The sequence below is a fragment of the Gorilla gorilla genome, chromosome 11 (assembly GCF_029281585.2).
Source record: "Gorilla gorilla gorilla isolate KB3781 chromosome 11, NHGRI_mGorGor1-v2.1_pri, whole genome shotgun sequence".
In the NCBI taxonomy this organism is placed as follows: domain Eukaryota; kingdom Metazoa; phylum Chordata; class Mammalia; order Primates; family Hominidae; genus Gorilla; species Gorilla gorilla.
The window spans coordinates 64846717-64860659 of NC_073235.2; the positions used below are offsets into that span (position 1 = coordinate 64846717).

The 13943-nt window shown below is 35.4% G+C and overlaps 1 protein-coding gene across 3 annotated transcripts in view; it reads right to left on the bottom strand.

Annotated features, from left to right (window-relative positions):
- Positions 1-13943, bottom strand: part of KCNH7 (potassium voltage-gated channel subfamily H member 7) — a 476848-nt gene that overhangs the window by 14384 nt on the left and 448521 nt on the right. For all 3 annotated transcript variants that reach the window (XM_019022597.4, XM_055379105.2, XM_055379104.2), the window contains 2 exons: positions 10109-10360; positions 5274-5442 (listed from right to left, as the gene is read on the bottom strand). In XM_019022597.4, coding sequence (XP_018878142.1) covers positions 5274-5442; positions 10109-10360 — 421 coding nt within the window. The remainder of the gene's footprint in view (positions 1-5273; positions 5443-10108; positions 10361-13943) is intronic.

Sequence of the window (13943 nt, forward strand, 5' to 3'; positions counted from 1 at the left end):
TTGCCCAATTAAATTCATGCTATATTTGTAGAATTCAAAGTAGAAATTAGCTTTTCATTTGATAGAGAACATAATAAACCTGGAAAACATGAGAAAATATCTTCTTTTTTTTAGTTTTTGATATTAACACTCCAAATCTTCCTTCTAAGAATCACAATAACACATTATTCTTGCAGTTTTTCTATAGTTAGTAAATATAGCCATATAGCTTTGTGTCTTCTAAACCAATAGCTATGAATTATACATGACTTTGCAAATGTCATTTTTGCAAATGTCAAAACCACTCTGAAAAGGGAAAAATTGAGTTATCAACTGGTTTATTTATCTACTCTTGATACCTGAAGTTCTGATCTAATTTTTATGCTTCCAACTAAACTAAGCAGACCCATTATTTCACTGTTATGTGTTATACATATTTTTCTTTCATTTCACTCTTCAAGTCCCAGCTTATATATTATCTGTATCCCAAAATCTTTCCTTATTTACCCCATTCAGAATTACTTTCTCCTCTGAGCCTCCAAAGAAAATTATCCATTCAGATTTATCATAAATATTTCTGTACAAATGTTACTAACAGCATTCTATTACTAACATTACTAACATTCCATTACTAACAGCATTCAGTTGTGAGTGGCTTACAACAATGTTTATTACATTGAATGTAAAAGGATTTGGGGGGAAAGACTGGAAGAAGAACTGCATCAACAAGGGAGATTCAAGATCCAAAAATGAGTCAAAAATTATCGTGTGGTTTTTGTCATATAAATCCTTTGCCAAACAGCAGCTGTCTCTGAGAAATAAAATCTCTTTATCATGGATTCTACCTATTTGAATAGTGTCTATGAGGAAAAAATCTATTGGAAGGTGAGGCTTCAGCATCCATACGTCCAGTAATTGCAGCACACTGCCATGAGTGGGACTTAATTTTGTTTTATTAACTAGTTGTTAGATATCTTGGGTAGTTCAACAAAGGGCAGCAGTTTGCTGATAGGTTTTTTTATATGCATAGGGTTGTATTTCAGTGTTTTATGACAAGGGTCTGTTAGCTTAATAAGAATGGACTCTTGGGCCAGTCACGATGGTTCATGCCTGTAATTCCAGCACTTTGAGATGCCAAGGTGGGTGGATCACTTGACCTCAGGAGTTTGAGACCAGCCTGGGAAGCATGGCAAAATCCTCAATAATTAGCCAGGTGTGGTGGTGTGCACCTGTGGTCCCGGCTACTCAGGAGGCTGAAGTGGGAGGAAGGCTTGAGCCTGGGAGATCGCACCACTGCACTCCAGCCTGGGTGACAGAGGACAGAGCCAGACCCTATCTAAAAAAAAAAAGAAAAAAAGAGGACTCTTATACTGAGACTAAATAGCCTGCTTTACTCAGGAGGAATTACAGAGAATTTAAAATAAATCCAGCTTGGTATTTAAAACAGAAAATAACATAGTTTTAGAACTTTTTCTTCTGTCAGCATAATTATAAAGCTGCGTGAAGTTAATATTTTCATTCATTCACTCAGAGACCCACAGTGTAGCAGGCACAATGTTAGGTAGGAAGGTGAGGGAACAACATGATAATGAATAAATATGAAATCTGATTTCACAGTGCTAACAGGAACTAACCACTTAGGAAAGACAAATGAAGGAGGTGCATAAATAACCACAACACTAGGCAAAGCAAGTGCTCAATGCCATACTAGACGCATGCAGATAAATTGCTCTGTGTGCAATGGAAGGAGTCATTACTAACAATTTTTACATGTTCTAGGGCTTCCCTACTCAAAGTGTGTTTTTTTTTTTTTTTTTTTTTTTTTTTTAGATGGAGTCTTGCTCTGTTGCCCAGGCTGGAGTGCAGTAGCATGATCTCGGCTCGCTGCAACCTCTTCCTCCCGGGTTCAAGCAATTCTCTGCCTCAGCCTCCTGAGTAGCTGGCATTACAGGCGCCCGCCACCACTCCCAGCTAATTTTTGTATTTTCAGTAGAGATGGGGGTTCACCATCTTGGCCAGGCTGGTCTCGAACTCCTGACCTTGTGATCTACCTGCCTCCGCCTTTCAAAGTGCTGGGATTACAGGTGTGAGCCACCGTGCCTGGCCAAGGTGTGGTCTTTATATCAGCAACACTGGACATTACTGGGAGCTTTTTAGAATGTGGAATCTCTGCCAACTAGACCTATTAACTTGGAATCTGCATTTTAATAAGACCTCCAAGTGATTCAAATACACATTGAAATGTGAGAAGCACTGGTCTAGAATCAAGTCTTAATGATTTACCTAAATAGGTGTATCTGCAGGCATAATATATAAATACAGAATAACATTTCTTGTGTAAACCTTTAACCCTATCTATAGGTTAATCAGTCATTAAAGCAGAAAAGAAGTGGTAGCAAGGACCATTCAAGATAGACCATTTTATTTGTTTTTATTGTGTTTTGTACTTAATATGTGTATTTGAATGAGACAAATGGTGTAGGAATTCACAGTTCTACATTTGAACAAATGCCGAAGCTAAACAGGGTAGACTCCACTATAGAAAGTGTCCTGGGATTCTCGCTCTGCAAAGTAGAAGTCTGAGTTGAGCTTCCCCCTTCAAACTTTTTTGTATACATGTAACTTCTAGAATAAAGTGGAGGAGAAAGGTTGTTAAAAACCACAGTGGAGTAAAAATGTAATATTTTGGATTTTAAATCCCAAATGAGCAAAAAAAAAAAAAGTTTGTGAAAATATCAGAGATAATTAGAAACAAATGTCAAAGGAGATGTAGTATTGGTGGTAGTGTCATCCTAAATAATAGAGACACTCTAAAAGGAAAAGATATTTATATGGGAATACGCAACACAATGGGAATATTCATGCCATAGTAAAGTATGCACTCATTCTGAGAGGTAAAGGTGGAGATTTTTAAAGGAAAGATGAGGAGGACTACATAATTGTTTTGAAATGATTATCCTTGGCTACAAAGATCAATAACAAGGGTGACGCTGGTTCGAGATTGGACAGGCAGTTGCTGGTCAGATGTCCTTGCAGAAGTATGTTTTGTGTTAGGTTACAGTGGCTTCTGTGCAAGGTTGTGGATCTTATAGAGTCTTTGTGATAGTTTTTGTTATCAGGCATACATCCCTCTCTTCCTGGCCCTCCCCAGCTCTATTTTTCAGGGTTTTTCTAACATTAACAACTCCATTTTGATTTTGACTACTTTCACAGCAGCAATTCAAAACATCTTCAGGAAACACATACCGATATTGGGAACACATCAAAAGAGATTTAATTGCATTTTGTGGAAAAGTTTTATATAGTAATAATAACATACTAATGTAATAAAATAACAATAACAATTTTTATTACTGTTGGGTGATTGCACACCAAATGGATCATAAATGTGCCCTTAGAACAAATGTTTTAAGCAATCATTGACTTATCCTAGCAGCAATGATTGGCACCCATGACAGAGCAACCAGGTGATGCTAAAAATCTCAATTTTAGTTCTGATGAAAGGTCCAAGTCAGGAATTATACGTAGAGTAGGAGAATATACTCAAATGAACACCAGTAATAGAAGTGAAGTTCCTTGTTAATCAATTTTTACCTATCTGCAAGTAGAACAACTTCCATTTTGTATAGCATATGTAGTTCCCATTTACATTACTTTAGTCCTTACAGTAGCATCATGGGTAGGTATGAGTCAAAGTAGGAAATGGAGGGAAATTTAAATGATTTGACCCAGTAATCCTGTAAGTCATTAAGTAGCAGACTTAAGACCTTTTCCTATGCTCACCAATTGCAAGTACAGTGATAGCATTTTGCTGAATAAATCACTGCTGCTTCTGTCATTCAGTCATTCACTTGTGTTTTCAACAACAATAAACGGCATGGACAAAATGCACACAAAAATTTAAGCATAAATAGTGAATAAATCAGTAGTTTGTGATATAGGCAAAACTCATAGATGTGTTAAGTACAGATGAGTAAGCAAGCAGCTTGTTAAACATGGCAGAATTCATAAGATACATTAAATAGCATGCTAGTAACCTGCCAGGCATATCAACGATAGAAATATGTAACAAACAAGAGTGTTGCTTATACATAGAGATGGAAAGAACAAATTATTCTCAGGTCACCTCTAGGTAAACAACTGTCATCCCAAAATGTGGTCACCCATTGGTGATATCAGTATCATCGCATCTTGGCTCCATGTGTGCTGTACCTACGAAAGGCTAATGAAACACATGTCTGTTGAGCTGGCTAGTTGGAAAGCCACAGCTGAGGTCAGGTATACTATACCTTGTATCCTTGTTATGGAGCAAGTGTGTGCCACTGGCACAGGAGATTATTTTTGTCTGCAGACCTGCAAACCTCAACTCTGGTCTTGGTAACTTCGTTACATTATGGCAAATGCATGAACATTGTGTAAGTCAGAGTTGGGGTAGTGCAATCCTTTTACCATGCTTGTGCGTATTCGAAATGTGTTAATTGCCCCATATGGTTTCCCTCTTCTCTCACTTGTGTTTTAAATTGATTTAATAAATCTTGTGATTAGAGCATTTTAATTTAGTCAGTGCAGTTTTCTGTCTGGGACTACTGGAATATCTTGCCTGGTGGTGAACTAAAAGGCTACTATTGGATCAAGACAAATTCCCAAGTGAAACACAACTAAAGCATCTGTGTCATACCCACTCATAGATTCTTTTCAATCTTTTTGACCACTTTAATTTTAAAGAGACCACGCAGACTTAGGGGAAGGGATTACCTCCTCCCTAAACTAAGATTTATTCAGCATGTTAAGTGGTTTAGATCAACGGTGAAGGAAACAAGAAACTCTGTGAGAATTTCAATTCAATTACATTTTTTGATAAGCTGACTGAATAACTAAAAGTTTAAATCACTTTGTCAGTATTTTTTAAATGCCCTAACACATAACTATGCTATCGGGAACATCTGAAAAAGTGTAAAAGGAGGATTAAAAGAGGAAGGGTGTCAGTTAACAAATTAATTAGGAATTATTTTGAGGGGAGAGAAGGGGGTTTTCTAAGGTAGCCAGTGCTGGTGAAATACTAACTGGATGACAAAGAAAAAATAGGATTTTTGCTGCCAGAAGTATGAAGTGTTCTAAATAAACGCTTCTTTCAACACAAATTATTCTGTCAACTTCTAGTCTTATTTTAAATAAGTAAATGTATAAGGAAATTATGAGATCATGGCAAGGAGAATTTTCCATTTGTAAGGAGTAAAACTGGACCCATGTAATGGGTTGGGTTATGTTCTCCTTTTGCCCGTCACTGCTTATACCTGTTAAGTTGCTCCTGGAGCAGATCTAATCTTTGTTCCACTTCCCCGTAGGTGAGGTCGCTTTCGGTTTCAGAGATACCCCAGGCAGCTCGCTGAAGTGCAGATGGACTGGAGTCTTCAGGCTGGGGATGTGCATTTTCTCGTTCCCAGCTTCGCATGTCAGTGATATCTGTGGAAAATAGCGAGATGGATGTCAACCCTCTTAGGTGCCCCTTTGCGTCAATAACACCTAGATATCCACAAGACAAGCTGGAAAGGATCGGAGTATAACCTGAGAGACAGAGAACCAAAAGTATTCAGTGATGTGTCCAGGAGCCACGGCCAGTTGGTAGCAGAGTCCCACTTTAACCCTGCTGGCCCTACCTCCCATATCTGTTTCCATGTGAACAAAAACATGTAGCAGGTCCTGAGTGTTTAGGATTTTGTTTTCTTTCTGTTTGTGCTAGGAGAAGATAAGAACAGCAGAACCAAAACTGATTAGAGAACAATGAGTCTGTGCTTTTATATCTAGAAGGAAGCAGCATATGTTGTTTGCACCGCATTATCTAGGGTTTAAGATTTTTAGGGCTCTTTCCCACAGGATAACTTGCATACGTTATGACTTAGAGTGGGCCCAAGAAGAGAGCCTTAGAGAAGTGCTGATCTTCAGGGCGATTCTCTTTGGCCAACCCAATTCAAATAGAGCCAAGGAGCCATAAGCCATGAAAAATGGGAAGAATTTTACAAGTCCCCTAGTCCCCAGCTACTGTTTCATGTTTTAATGCTTTCTTGTAGCCCCTTCTGTGCTGCCCTTTACCATAATTATATCGCTTTCTAGTATGTTTTTCTTGTGGCTCTTTATCTTAAATATTGCTATGTTACTCTACTTTAAGATAAACTATTAGTTCAGGTCTACTATTTAAAATGTTCTCAGTGTTTATTATGGACCAGACACCTTGGTAAATACGGAGGAACTAAAGACAAAGGAGACCATAAACCCTGAACTTGAAGAATTCAGTCTAGCAGGGTTGTGATCCCTTTTCATATAGAGATTCATTTTTCTGAACTTCTTTTAATTTCCTTTTTCTCCTAAAATCTATATTTTAAGCTGTCAATATTTGGGGGAAAATATGTCCTTTCCCCCTCATTTTTGTCTATATTTTAGATGTTTTTGCTGCTCTCTTAACCTCTAAGAATAATTAACAGGTTGGAAAATGAAACTTATGAAAAAATACAACTGGAGCTGGGAGTTGACTTTGGAGATGAAGGAGAAACATTTTTCTTCACTGGGAGGGCTAGTAGGAAGGAAGGACTATCTAAAGCTGGTATTCATTTTCACAGAGAAAGAGATTTGAATTACAGAAAGTGATTTTGGTTTGATAGAAAGACTTAAAAAAAACTTGACAAGTATCTATGATTAAACACTGAGAAGAGTTATTATGTAAAGTTATGGAATTCTTGGCTATTTTAAAAAATTGGATAGAAAGTAACTGAATTGGGCAGGATTAGCTATGATTTTAGAAATAGGAAACAACACTATTGGACTCCTCAAAGTTCCTTCCTTTCCTGCAGTTTCTCCAAGGGTAGTTTAAATGCATCCTCTTTCTTCAAGTAGAAGACAGACATGTCTGTATTCTTTCTTCATGGTTTTCCTCTCGCTCATTATCTTTTAACATTGAACATAAAGAAATTTCCCAAATGAGGTGTCTATAATTTCTGCCTCAGTAGGGTGAGGCTTGACCAAGGAATTAGCATATCCAAAGTCAGCATTAGAAAAATATAGGATCAGAGTTCCTTCTTCTGCAGAAATGGCTAACAGACCTCAGAGGGCTTGCTATGAATTCCAGAAAGACTCTTCCTGATTATGGCTTTTGTTCTTATTTAAAGTGGCAGTTTATAATTTCTTTTAATATTTTATGAAACATGGCAAAATATAAGTGAACCTAAAAAGATACTGCTGGAGTTTTAAGTGACTTATCTGCAGATTTTCACCGAGAAGTATGATTTGTTATTCACAGACATTTGAACCTGTTTAAAATGAAAAACAATAATATCTTAGCAAACTGGGTTTTAAAGATTGGGCCAGTAATGCTAAGCAAACTTCCGGAATACCTATATAAATGGTCTGGTGATGCTGACGCTTTTCTCTGTCTAGTCTGCTGCTAGCCAGTTAATGTAGAAATCTTTCTTTCGAGAAGGCAAGAACTGATAAGACTGAAGTTACATGTTATGCTCACACATTTTGTGCCAAGAAAGCTTACAGAATTTCTGCCTATGTTTAACAGCTCTCTTCTTTCCAAATTATATATAATAAATTGGTTTTAAAACGACAATGGTGAATCACATGCAATAAATTATGGAGGATTATATTTTTTCTTCAGGGCTCAAGAAAAAATAATTACCTTATCAGAAATGAACGAAGTGTATACTCTTAGAGGCTTCCTTGATTATAATTTACTTTTTAATTAAAATCTGAAGATACGTAATTAGCTTGTTTAAACAGCAGTATAAAAAATGAGGAGGTCAAAGGGGAAATCCTGGTTAGTGGTCGTAATCAAATGAACATCCTTGTAGACACTTTCTAAATATAGCTCGGAAAGAATCTGCACTTGGTTGCCTTGGAAAATGTTGCTATAGTTGCAAGACACATTTCTGGAAATGTATGAACAGAAAGTAAACTTTCACTTTGCTCTGAGTAGACAATTTTCCTAGAGTCAACTTTTGACCTCAATCTTAGTAGGAACAGAGTCCATTTAATTTGTTCTCTTTTCATTTTAGTTTGGCCTAAATGTGCTCCTCTGTTGGATTCAGCATCACAAATGTTAGGAATATGAGTGAGTGAAATTTCCTATTGATGGTGAAACTAAAATTTGTGGGGGTTTAGTAGTTTGAACTGCAGCAGCAACAAGTCACACATTGCATATTAATGCAATATGTCATCTTAAAAATCATTAAGGAATGAAATTTGCAGTGAATGAAGTTTTAGAATTCCCCATTGGTTAAAGATATTAATTAGCCAGGCTAACCGTGTGTTACACTGATTGAAGCTATATGATATCAATTCAATTGACATGCATATTTAGCTGTACATTTTCAAGATAATTATTATTTGAATAGAGATTGCCCTGTAAATTTTTAAAAATTAGAATATATAGATACTAAATTTGTTAGAATATAATTTTTTGTGTTTATGGAAAAGCTAATTAAAAATAATTGGAAGACGTAGCAAAGAAAAGTATATGAAGAAGGGCATGAGAATTCATTGTCAGTGAGAGTCATTATAAAGTCAGAAAATCCCCAAATTTTATATTTAATAATTTGCCACTTGAGACTCTAAAACTCAAGGGGAAAACAACAAGCATTCTTATTAGGTTCACATTATGTTGACCTTTGGAGATAGCAGAGATGGTTCAGCAAACTCTTCAGAACTTGTGACTTCCATGATACAACCTGTTTCTATTTTTAGCACTTCCCAGAATCCATTTTCATAAATAACTAAAATGGGACATTTGGTAATCACATTTAATATTCCATTCTTCCATTGTGATAAATGAGGTACTATTTCCACTCACTTCATCAAGATTTTAGATTGTCCAGAGAACACTTGCATATATTCTTAGCTTACTTCAATGTGGGGTCATGAAAAAAGTGGATGCTACAAGACAGGAAAAGCAACTCTAGAAAAATATAAAGCCTAAGTATCCTAGATTTAATAAAACCTTTGTAGCTGAATATGGTACTTGGGAATAATGATGATAAGTAATATTTACTTACTCTGTACTAATGTACTAATTTTGCTATCCTACCAGGCCTAGAACATCCTATTTTTCCTTTTCTGTTAATATTCTTTTGATGCTTTATTATGCCTTCCTAATCTTTATATTTTTATACATCCAGGGATATATTAAATTATTAAAACTTGAAAAATAAAACCTGTGAGAAAATACTAACAGTTGGGGATTTTATTTCAGAAAAAGTAATTTACATGTTATCTTAATAACCATAACCTCGTTGGTTAGATAATATTATTCCTCTTTTAAAGATGCATAAACTGAGTCTTGGTGGGTTTGGTCAAATCATTTACCCAAAGACATAAAGGGAGCAAGTGGCAGAGCTGCACTTGGAACCCAAGCAGTCATTACTGGTACCACTTACTAGCTAGACCTATAGATCTAGCCTCTGGTATGCTAAAATAGTTGTTCTTCCATGTAATAGTTCTTTAAATTTTCCTGAATTTCTCATTTTTTAGCATGAAATCTGCATCTACTAATCAAGCATTATTACCCAACTCGTGCACATTTTCTACAACAAAATCTGTACATTTGGGTATTCCTTTTGGAAATAAAAATAAAAATAAAATAAAGACCGTACTTTATTTCAGGGCATTTCTCCACTCTTTCTCATATTCTCTGTAAAATTAAATTTTGATTGGCATGTATTATAGTGTGATTGCATTGGCCCTTCATACTATAATATTATAGGGTTGGGGGTGAGAAATGGGTACAGAAGATACATATAAAAAACCAATTGATTAGCTGTCTTAAAATATTCATGGGTCCTCTCTCCCCATTGAAATTACTACAACAGACTTTCCCACAGTTTTCTACCTGACATTTTATTAAGTCTGGTTGGTCACGAAAACCTCTCACTCTATAAGTGTTTGGGAATAATTACCACTTGTTTTAGAATAGTGCAAACACTTCATAGATGATCTGAAATCTGAACGCTTCGCGAACATTTCATGAAGTTGAGAACAATTAGATTAACATGTGTCAGTACAGTTCTTAATTTGTAAAAAGTCACCATTTTGTGATTAGCACTGAAGAGAGACCACCTGATGTCTAACTCTGGATTACCTTTGCAAGAGTGACTTCTTTTATCTATGTGCACTCTTCCTGAGGTGGGCACTGTTTCTTCAAAATCGAGCCCAGATGCTTTCCCTATTCCTGGAGAAGAGTCTACTATTCCTGAGAAGAGCGGCTTTTGTTCATCATCAATGGAGGAGATGAAAGATGAGGATCTGCTTTTTTTCTCTTCAAAGTGTCTCTTGGAACTCTGATAATGTCTTATGGTATCTGCAGAGTCTTCAGGATCATTTGTACTGTTTTCTTTGCCAAAATATATCAAAGAAAAGTTATTTTATAGCAGACAATTAAATGTGAGACGGTATGCATATTACACTACCTAGCTATATATATAAACTAGCTTTTTCCTATTGAAAATGTAGCTACTTGGGTACTCAGTTTTTTAAATTCAAGGGTTATTAGATTATCTTAGTAAAATAAATTATTCATTTCAAAATTAAAAGAATATTTACAATGGTAATAATGTTTATGTCTCAGACGAAAACTATGATAACTTACAAACTTGTTTATATGTTCAAGTTATTTGTATTCTGAGAATCTGGTACACTCTTTCTTTAGGGAAATGAAAAAGACAAGGGAAAATGTGTCCCAATTTTAAAATATCACCACTATGCAACTTGCTATTTGTTTATTTTTAACCTACATGCCCTATTATCTGTTTTAGCTGCTCATGCATTGCAAAGGTCAAAATTGGAAGCCTCATTGTAGTAAAAGGCTGGCAGGCTGAATTTCAACCTTAGTCTGATGCATGTAATGGCCTTGGCATTCCAGGCAGTTTGCTTGTGTAGCATAATGCAAAGAATATAAAGCTTAAATACAGTAATTAAGGTAGGTTTTACCTAATTACATTAAAGCTGGTAGTGCATATTGGCTGTTTTATACTGAAATGTCAGGATAATTTCAGTCCTGAAGGTTGTGTTAGAACATATTTCAGCAGGAAAAACTCAAAGAGACAAATCCCAGAACTTGTTTCTATTAGTGTCCTGGGGAGACAGTATAATTCTCCATCTGGTTTCTGCTAATAACTAACCAACAAAATGCCAGAAGGTATATCATTTTCTGGAGAAATGGTGAAGACAGTGTCTCCATCCACTCTACGCCTCAGTGTGCTTACTTGGTTATTTATAGAAGGCCAAATGAACCGATGGAAGGCCACGCCAGAGAAACTTCCAACTGTTTTGAAAAATTCCCATATGGCATAGAAATTCAACAAAGATTTTTTCCCTTTATTTTTTTAAATCATAATTTAAAATATGAAAAGCCAGAAAGCAGCCCAAGGTAAAAGCAGACAGAGTTTAAAAATCAGTGTTATGCGAAATTGTTATTGAGGAGTTCATGTTTTGTCAATTAAGGTTGAATCTAGCAAATGCAGATTGCTTATTTTCTTTAAGATTTCATGCTTGCTCAGTGATTTCATCATTGCTGAGAAAGCCATGGACCTTTCCGATCTCCAACATTACAGACATCATTGATTACTTACTGTTACTTGTATATCCCTACTCAATCACTAATCTAATTGGTTGTAAATATTCGGATCAAATCTTCTTACAAAAAGCCTTTTCTCTTCAGTGTCATTGGCACAGACTTCCTTAAACCTCTAAAATTCCATCTTGCCATCATCTTCTTCCCAATTTTCTTTGTTTTTAACTTCTTCCCTTCTCTAAAGCCCTCTGAAAATTTGATCAACATTCTCTACTTTTTGAACATATCATTTTATTCCTCAAAACGTAATAGTTATAAAGATTAGCCTAGTAAATGTGAAAAAAAATGAAAGTTTCATTTTTCTAAATTATCCTCATACCTTCTTAGTGAATTGCACCAGTTTGCTCTTCCTAAGTAAACCTTCTTGTGGTCTGTCACTTGGGAACCAGAGATCTTTGAATCAGCTCAGGCCTCCTATTTTCTCGAAAATGATTTTCATTTCTACAGTTTTGTGGAGTGTTTTCCAGCAGCATCAAATGCAAGCTGAATTAACCATTAATTCATGTGCCTCCAATCAAGGCCTGGATAATGCTAACATGGATATTTGTAATGAATTTACATCACAAATTAATAAACCATTTTGTATCTTTGGCTGGAGAGGTCTTGGGGAATCCTTACACATGGTAGAATGTTCTGTTTTACCTACCATGCTGGGCTTCAGTCTTAGTTTACTAACTTTGGCTTGATTTTGGATGCTTACGAACAAGATTCACCAGTTAACATGTATTGTTAAGTTGAATTATAACTTGCTGATTTCACCTTGGACATGTGTTTACAAAATGTGGTCAATGAGGAATTACTATCATTTAGTTGTATAGTAAAATGGAGAAAATTACTTCGTATACATAGGACAGAATTCTTTAGCAAAAATTTCAGGTAAAAGCAGAATCAGGTAAAAGAAGAAGAAAAAAATTTGATGCCCTTGAATTTTCCCCATTGCTAAGGAGAAAAAAAAACCCACCTTTATTTCTGTATTAGTTGCTACTGGACTATCACCCAAGCCATATGAACAATTTCTTTGATACAAACCCACTGAAACAGCATTTTTCCATTCCATACTAGATAAATTAAAGCTTCATTTTCTGTCACATAAAATGAAAGTTGAAATGACAATCTATTTGTGGATTAAAAATGGAAACTGTTCAGGCTTTGGCTGGAAAATTGGCTGATGTAATATGTACATGAAATTGGGCAGCTGAAATGCATTATAATTAGCCTCCAGGTACTTCTAAATTTTGATGGACTGTACTATTTTTGCCTTTTTCCAGTTAAACTGAATTATTTGATAGACATTAAATAGCATCAGGTGCTTTTTTTTTCTTAATTCTATTTATATTCTATGTAGAAATAATATTCTAAGGGCAGTTATCTGATTGCATAATCTTTCCTGTTACCATCATTTTATATAAAGAAAAAGTCTTGCCTGTTTAATTAAACCACAGATTTGCTTCTGATTCAGAAGATGAAAAACTTTTTTTCTCCCTTGTTTCTTTAGGTGGACAGTTCGTCTCCTTCCCCTTTTTCACAGAACACAATTCTAAAGCATTTGTGACTTGTCTTATGAGTGTCTCTCTGAGTTTAGAATGTATTCGAGAGCACAGAATAAGTGTCCTAATGGAATGACTGACGCATTTATCTTAAGAATGATAATATAAAAATCTTTTCTTTCAAAAAACCTGGAATTAACATTTGTGCTCACTCCATCTTTTATGGAGTCTTCCTCTCAGTTTACCATTTTTATTTGTCGAACCCAACAGGGAAACATAAGCTTTGGTCAAAGAGAAGCATTTAAGGTGCTCTCTCAGCATTTGAGTTTTAGATTTCCCACTGCTGACAAGAAATAAGTTGAGCAATTCCCAGCCAGATGCCTTGAAAAAATTATTACATTGGAAAATTGGAGTCTAAAATAAATTTTTTCATTTAAGATCACATACTTTAGTCCTCCTATAGCTCTAAAGGGTATTGAAAGAGGCCTAGATGAATACTTTTTTATACAAATACAAAAATTAACAATTTAAAAAATTAAAATAAAGAAAAGATGGATATTGGTTTAAACGTAAAAAGTTTCAGATATGCAGAATGAATAAATTCTGGAGCTCTGTTCTACAGTATGGTAACAATAGTACATGTATTATATACTTAGAAGTTGCTAACAGATTAGACCTTAAATGTTCTCCCCACATAAACACACACACACACACACACACACACACACACACACACACACACACACAGAGTTAACTATGTGAGTGATGAGTGTGTTAAATTAGCTTGAATATTGTAATCATTTCATAATGTATACAAATATGAAAAAATCACTTTGTATACCATAAATATGTACAAC